The sequence below is a fragment of the Pristiophorus japonicus genome, chromosome 5, assembly GCF_044704955.1.
Source record: "Pristiophorus japonicus isolate sPriJap1 chromosome 5, sPriJap1.hap1, whole genome shotgun sequence".
Lineage (NCBI taxonomy): Eukaryota > Metazoa > Chordata > Chondrichthyes > Pristiophoridae > Pristiophorus > Pristiophorus japonicus.
In genome coordinates, this window is record NC_091981.1 from 291230444 (window position 1) to 291238742 (window position 8299).

The 8299-nt window shown below is 38.6% G+C and overlaps 1 protein-coding gene across 1 annotated transcript in view; it reads left to right on the forward strand.

Annotated features, from left to right (window-relative positions):
* Positions 1-5004, forward strand: part of LOC139264757 (protein lifeguard 1-like) — a 71519-nt gene extending 66515 nt beyond the window's left edge. Inside the window, exon 7 of the mRNA XM_070881816.1 lies at positions 608-5004. Coding sequence (XP_070737917.1) covers positions 608-757 — 150 coding nt within the window. The 3' untranslated portion in view covers positions 758-5004. The remainder of the gene's footprint in view (positions 1-607) is intronic.
* Positions 5005-8299: the final 3295 nt, after the last annotated feature.

Genomic DNA, 8299 nt, shown 5'->3' on the forward strand with positions numbered 1-8299 from the left:
GGAGATTTCCTTTCCACAGAATTTTGAAAAATTGCAGCCAAGTCTGCTATTTCTTCGTGATTCTTGTCTACCATAGTTTATTTCTTTAGTACTGTCTCTAAGTATTAATTTCCACTGTACTATACCCACCTCTAGTATTGCAATCTTCAGTGAAAACAAAGGCAAAAGACTTATTTCTGCAATTCTCTCGTACTTCACTACAAGCTCGCCTCCTTTACATCTTAGAAGCCCTATCCTACCTTACTACTAACTGTGTTAATACTAATGTGCCTATAGAAACCCTTTTATTTCCCTTTTTTTTTTTTCCACACTCCACGTGAGGAGGAGAGAAAATTGTCATATGACGCATAAAGACTGCTTAGAATAAATGTTACTGTATCCAACAGCTAAATCCAGAAAAGGCTAGCACAATGAAATGGGTTTGGGCAATAGTAAGTCCCATTTTGAACAAATGCCATCTTTAGCTAAAGTGTGTATGCAATTCAGTGAGCCAGTCAGTCTGGGGAGTTTAACAGAAACTTGCATTGGCTAATTTTACAGAATAGAGAATATACATTTAAAGGCGGTGAGCTGTCCAATCCAACTGTGTGCTCTTGCTCTTCTGCAGTTTTTGGCCATTGACACGCAGATGATCCTGGGGAACAAACAGATGGTTATCAGTCCGGAGGAATACATTTTTGCAGCACTCAACCTTTATACCGATATCATCAATATCTTTATGTTCATCATGACCATCGTTGGGAATACCAGAGAGTGAGATTTCAGCAGACAAGAAAGAAATGTGTTCCTAGTGCAGTGAAGAACTAACCTGAAGCCATCTTTCCTTTGTTGTGTAGCCTAGGTTAAGGAATATTCCTTTTGACTGGTGCAGTTGTAATGCCACTTTTGTGAATAAGCATGTTTGCATGGATGGGCAAATGTGAATGTAACAGCTTCACTGTGGCCATCAGTGCATTCAATCTCAGTTACTTCTTGCATCAGGTTTATCTAGACAGTTGATATTCCCTTCCACTAATCTAGTCCATGATTCACCTTTCCAAATCAAAGGTAGGAAGATTAATTGCAAATACTTAATTATTTTTTTTTAAAAAGGACATTTATTTCTGGAAGAGTGAGATTGACACTCTACAAAACACCACTTGTTCACTTTATTAAGGTCATTATAAATTGAGGCATTTTGCTTCTGAATTTAAACCAATTCGAGAAAAAAATAACCCTATGCCTGTAAACACACTAAATTCTAGTTCTGGGTCTGTATAATCTCAAGTGAATCTCAACTTGCATGCATATAGTTTGCAAATCAGTTAAACTAAATTAACTTTCTAAATGTGAAACCTGTAAAATTGTGAATGATGTGACTTGATTTGATTTAGAGGAATTTATAGCTTTAATGTACCAATCTTGTTGACCTATGCAGGCCATATATACATTAAAAAATTGCAAAATTTTAATTGGAAAGTGGTGTGTGGTAAGGAAAGGAAGCCACAGTTGTTTTGATTGACTATGGCAAACTGCAAGATGTGTCTAAATCCAGTAGTTATAGTGGCTTCTTGGGAAACTAATTCAATAAAAATGCTGGAAACCAACCTTTGTCTTGAATGAAGCCAACAATTGGTTACTGAAATTTAAGAGTAAAGAATAGGTATTTTTCAAATAGCAACGGATTATTTTTACCAATGTGCAGAGCTTTGGGTTTGCTTCCAAAGCCGCAAGTTGGAATTCAACCCAAGTGAAGGAACGTCCATCAATGGCATATTTCTGTTTGATTAGTAACATGAAACTGCCTCTTTGGTTGGCTGCCTTGGGAATGTGTTCAGCAGTAGCTGTATTGTTGGGGAAAGTGCCTCGAGCTCCCAAGTATTGCTGCTTCCTGGCACATAACTTACTGAGGATTGCATTGCATGTTCACAATGTTTTTAACCCTTTATGGATTTTTGACACATGGCATGAATTAGGAAGTTTGTGATGCGATTTTTCTGGTGTGGTACTTATTAACACATCGGATTAAAGAGTGCAGGTTTTTCAGAGTGCATATTACAAACAGCTTAATTCCCGAATGTCTTGCAGCTTTTACCTCAACAGAATTTAGAAAGCCACAGAACCTAACATTTATTAGATTATTTAAAAATATTTTTTAGTCTTTAGTGTTCTCATCAATAAGTAGGTTTCATGATCCAACACTTAAGACCTCAGCTTAAGCTATTGTCCTGTCCTTTCCCCATTTATAAACCAGTTTAGACCATCAGAAACCGGCAAAGAAATTGGCTTTGTTAATTATATTTGGGGTTGGCGGAACAAGAAGGGGAATTCTGCATAGGACAACAAATGTTATGTTTTGTGATGCGCCTAACTCCTCCAGTGAGACTTATCATGTAGGATTAACTGTAATGTACATTTTTGTATGCACTATAACTGTATTAGTGTTGGGACCATGCATCATTGAAGAATTCAGATTTGCATGTACATAAGTGGGAAAGTGTCTGTAAACAGAATGCTTTAAAAAGCATATGGTCATCAAGGATGTGATTTGTTTAAAATTGTGCTATGAAGGAGGCTGGCCCAAACAATTCACACTTTAAGAAAATAGTTTACTTTGTTATTGTCAAATGAAAGTGAGAAGAATGTATTTGTGTTTAAATTTATCAAAATGTTTTTTTGATTGTGAACCCAGAACTTGTACAGCTGTTCAAAAATGCATGAGTAAAACTAGTTTTGAGTAATAGTGTTTGGAGAAGTCTGCTGTAGTACTTTAACAAGTTGAGCTTTAGTTATTTCTTATGTCCATTCTAGGTATTTCTTTCTAATGTGCAGTATAAACCATTTGATCTCAATGGGGATGTAAGCTAAGAACAAGGATGCTTAAGCAGATCTCAAACTGAAGGTTAATTCACATTCCGCTTTGAGATATTTTATCAACAGAAAATGAAGAACCTGCCTCCAGACAAATAATTTTTTTAAATACTTTTGGTTTGAAAAAAATAGCACTTCAAAAAAATATATATATTGAAAGGACTAGACATGGAATGAAAATCGTAAGACTTTTAAGATTAAATTCTTTGTCTCATCAACGCTGACCTGAAGGCTCACTAACATTTTCAGGCTACCATTTTGGAATTAGCTTGCCCCACAGCCTCATCTTCCTGTTGTGACTTTAATATATAACCAGTGATGTATAGTTTACAATAAAAGGTGGTGTAAAATACTGCAAATACACAAAATGGCTTCAGTTAAGGCCATGGATCAAATTTAGCACACAGTGCTTTTTTAAAATAGAATTTTACAGCACAGAAGCAGGCCACTCAGCCAACAAGTCTGCCGGTTTATGCTCCTCCACCTTTATCTCATCCGATCAACATATCTCTTTTTCATCCCATCCTTTTAAGACTACAAGAAAAGGATAGGCTGAGAAGATTTAGCCCATTGAGACCGTGTATTTTCTTGTACTCACCCTAACTACTTCTAGGTTAGGCAAACATTAAGAGATGAACATCTGAAATTAAACACCGACCAGATGAAAATTAAAATTACATTTTTACGTTCATTTTTCCCATCCCAAAAATCCTTGTTTGCTATATTGTGATTTAGTCTATATAATTGTCATACAACACAAGGTTTTTTTTTTTAGGTAGAGCTATCACATTTTCCTTTGACTGCTGGGTCTTTGGCTCCAATTCAAGATGGAACGAGTGTCTCACCTCTTGCTGTAAGAATTCTGGTTAATCTTTGGGTAATCTCAACTTAGTTTTCATGGGTCCACTGGGAACTATCTATTTGGCACCAAGTAGGCAATCTCACTCCAGTGATTAGGATGGTTGATGGAGTGAAGGAAAATATGACACTGGTATGGCAAAAGATTCCCTTGAGTTTTGGGATGAGCCGCATTATTGAAGCAGAGTGAGGGAGCTTTACTCTGTGCAGTTTATAATGCTGACATTTACTACCCAAATGGGAAAGTGTTTTACTTGTCTACCCCTTGAGATTACAATGCAAACGGCCCTCCGTATGGTGGGTGCAAAAAATTGCCGAAACATTAAAAAAAAAATTCATTTCAAATGAAGGGAATTTTGATTGAAATTTACATGATCATCTCCATTCCTTATTCTGTTCATGTGTGACTAATTTCATAATGTCTATATAAGATGATAGAACACATTCCAGATGTGTTGATCATTTCCAGCTACACATAGTTATAATCTTTAATTTGCTTCAAACTGATTCTCATTTAGAGTACATCATTTAATCCAGATTGACTGCTAAGTTGGGAAATTTGGTTTCAGCATTCTTAGTATATTGAATTAAGCAATCATTTGCATGAGCGCTATTTTCTCGAGTATTTCACACATTTGAAAGGATTAGGCTTGTATCGTTAAAAAAACAGACAGCAGAACTCTTGTACAACTTTTAGCAAACATTTTCAGATTCTCTGGACTTTGTTTTATATTCCTCATTTCAGTTATGCAGTTTTCAACTAAACAGATGGTCTTCGATGTATAGTATTTATAATAAGAGTATTTATTACCACACATCTTTTGTGCATGACCTTTAAACCTGTTTGATGCAACCTTTGGGATTCTTTTAAAATTACTTTTTAAAAACAGGCCAAGATTTAGTAAGGTTTCTTCTGAAATGAACGGTACTGTTGAATGCTTTTTTTTTATCCTTAAACAACAGAATAGCACTCATCTTTTCTATCATGTTCTCTTCCATTTAGACTGTTGGGTAGGAGAGTGAGCTTTGGATTTATTCTCCGTTTGACAAGAGCTTTGCACCAATGGAAAAGTTGACTATAGTGTCCCTTCATGTATTAAATTGGCCACTCTTAACTGTCCAGTTTTCTAAGCTGAGTATTTACTGTTACCAAAAATAGATGCCTAGCTAATGAAACTCAATGTGGCTGCCAGAGGTCTATAGTTAAATGCACTTTTGACTTCAGATATGTTCTGTATTGCTATATTAACTCATGCACCGTTGCAGTAATTAAATGAATAAAGTTTTCACTCACTATAGCAGTTTCTTCCTTCTGAACCAACTGTTGAAAATCTCAATTTTTGAACATTGGGTTTTGCAGTGATCTCCTGGATTAGTTTTGTTTGGCAAGATAGGTCGGAGAGGAATTCCCCAGATTTTTTCCCCCAAATTGGCCTGGGATTCTTTCTTGTTTTTTCTCTCCCAGGAGATCACCTGGTTTTGGGTGGGGTTGGGTGTATATGTTGGGATACACAAGGTATTGCAATTGTGGGAGAGGTTTGAAGGACCAGATGGTATTTACCTGTCTCATCATTTGTTTGTAGTTCAGTTTTGAACAATGCTGATTTTTCAGTCAGAAGGAAAGTACACAGTTGATTAAATGTCTGTACTTATTAATTCACCGATCAAGCCACTGTGATTTCTTTAAGAAAAAAAACATGGAATGCAATAGTTCCTATTAATCCTTGCCACCCTTTCAACTGTACCATGCCCATCTGATATTAATATCAAAATCTAAGTCATCTTGCAACTTGCTTACTTGGTGTAATAAGTTTACATAAGAACATAAGGAGCAGGAGTAGGCCATTTTGCCCCTCGAGCCTGAACTGCCTTTCAATAGGATCATGATCTAATCATGGACTCCGCTCCACTTCCTTGCCTGCTCCCCATAATTTCGATTTGAGAGATTTTTATTTGAAAATAGGTTCTCGGCATGGAGGTCTAACTGAATTGAATGAATTTTCTCGCAAAAGTAACAAGAGAAGGATTGTCCCATACAATGCTGGCTGATGATCATGATTACATTTCTCCCCTGCCACCTACTACCTCAGCCATGTAATTTCTTGACAACCCAGGGCCAATAAGGGGAAAAATACTCTGGATAGTTTCTCTCTCTTCCCCTCTGCTGATCACAGCCAGTCCAGGACATTGCATGACCAAGTGTTTCAGATAAAGACGTTCACTTATATAAAGCGATCTTTGCCCCAGTCAAGAACCGGTCCAACTCTTCTTGAAGGCATACAGAATATCAGCACCAGGCCAGCAATCTATTCTAGAGGCTCGGTGCTCTCAGAAAAAGTTAGTGTTCTAAAAGTGAGTTGTCAAATTTGAAACATGAAAAGTAAAGTTGTGAATAAAACATTAAAAAAGTCAGACTTGTGTATGAGAGAAGGGAGTTAAATGAGGTCAGTCCCATTTAATAACTAATGAAAAATTGAAAATCTTGCAAGTTAACCAGAAGCTGCTGAAGACTGCATTACGTACATTGATAAAAGGCTATGCTGTGGGGAGGTATAGAACATAAGAAATAGAAACACGAGTAGGCCATACAGCCCCTCGAGCCTGCATCACCATTCAATAAGATCATGGCTGAAGAAACACAAAATAGATGCAGGAGCAGGCCATTCGACCCTTCGAGCATGCACCGCCATTCAATGTGATCATGGCTGATCATGCAACTTCAGTACCCCACTCCCACCTTCTCTCCATACCCCCTGATCCCCTTAACTATAAGGACCACATCTAACTCCCTCTTGAATATATCCAATGAACTGGACTCCAACTTTCTGTGGTAGAGAGTTCCATAGATTCACCACTCTCTGGGTGAAAAAGTTTCTCCTCATCTCGGTCCTATATGGCTTACCCCTTATCCTTAGACTGTGACTCCTGGTTCTGGACTTCCCCAATATTGGAAACATTCTTCTTGCATCTAACTTGTCCAGTCCCGTCATAATTTTATATGTTACTATGAGATCCCCTCTCATTCTTCTAAATTCCAGTGAGTATAAGCCTAGCCGGTCCAGTCTTTCTTCATGTGTCAGTCCTACCATCCCGGGAATTAGTCTGGTGAACTTTCGCTGCACTCCCTCAATAGCAAGCACGTCCTTCCTCAGATTAGGAGACTAAAACTGCACACAATACTCAAGGTGTGATCTCACCAAGGCCCTGTACAACTGCAGTAAGACCTCTCTGCTCCTATACTCAAATCCCCTCGCTATGAAGGCCAGCATGCCATTAGCTTGCTTTACTGCCTGCTGTACCTGCATGCCTACCTTCAGTGATTGATGTACCTCAGTTCTAAATGGGTGGCCCCTTATTCTAAGATCATGCCCTCTAGTTCTAGTCTCCCCCATCAGTGGAAACATCCTTTCTGTATCCACCTTGTCAAGCCCCCTAATAATCTTGCACGTTTCGATAAGATTACCGCTCATTCTTCTGAACTCCGATAAGTATAGGCCGAACCAACTCAACCTTTCCTCAAGTCAACCCCCTCATCCCCGGAATCAACCTAGTGAACCTTCTCCGAACTGCCTCCAAAGCAAGTATATCCTTTCATAAATATGGAAACCAAAACTGCACGCAGTATTCCAGGTGTGGTCTCACCAAAACCTTGAATAACTGTAGCAAGACTTCCCTGCTTTTATACTCCATCCCCTTTTCAATAAAGGCCAAGATACTATTGGCCTTCCTGATCACTTGCTGTACCTTCATACTATCCTTTTGTGTTTCATGCACAAGTACCCCCAGGTCCCGCTGTACTGCGGCACTTTGCAATCTTTCTCCATTTAAATAATATCTTGCTCTTTGATTTTTTTCTGCCAAAGTGCATGACCTCACACTTTCCAACATTATACTCCACCTGCCAAATTTTTGCCCATGAACTTAGCCTGTTAATGTCCTTTTGCAGATTTTTTGTGACGTCCTCACACATTGCTTTTCCTCCCATCTTTGTATTGTCAGCAAACTTGGCTACATTACACTCAGTCCCTTCTTGTAAATAGTTGGGGTCCCAGCACTGATCCCTGCGGTATCCAACTAGGTACTGGTTGCCAACCAGAGAATGAACTATTTATCTGGACTCTCTTTGTTCGTTAGCCAGTCTATCCATGCTAATATATTACCCCCTACCCAAATGGATTCATGCGTAGTTGAAGTGGTGGCATACTATTAAGTTTATTCTTCACAGTGGTGAAATGCGACAACTATAGAAACATAGAAATCTACAGTGCAGAAGGATGCCATTTTGGCCCATCGTGTCTGCACCGGCGGACAAAGAGCCACATGGCCATCGATCAGCAGTCCTGAAGGTTACATACAAACTTATGAACAATGGCAGACAGGTAAAGAGCATCCAGCCCAACCAGTCCGCCCATACAACTGCAATACCCCATGTATCGCTATATTCGCAATATTTTTCACTCCACCCCACTCGCAGCCATGCGATCTCCTGGGAGTGGCAAAAAAAAACAGGACAATTAAAGAAAAAACTCTGAAAATTCCTCTCCAAACAATCCACGCAATCAAAACGAATCCAGGAGATCACTGGCCGTAT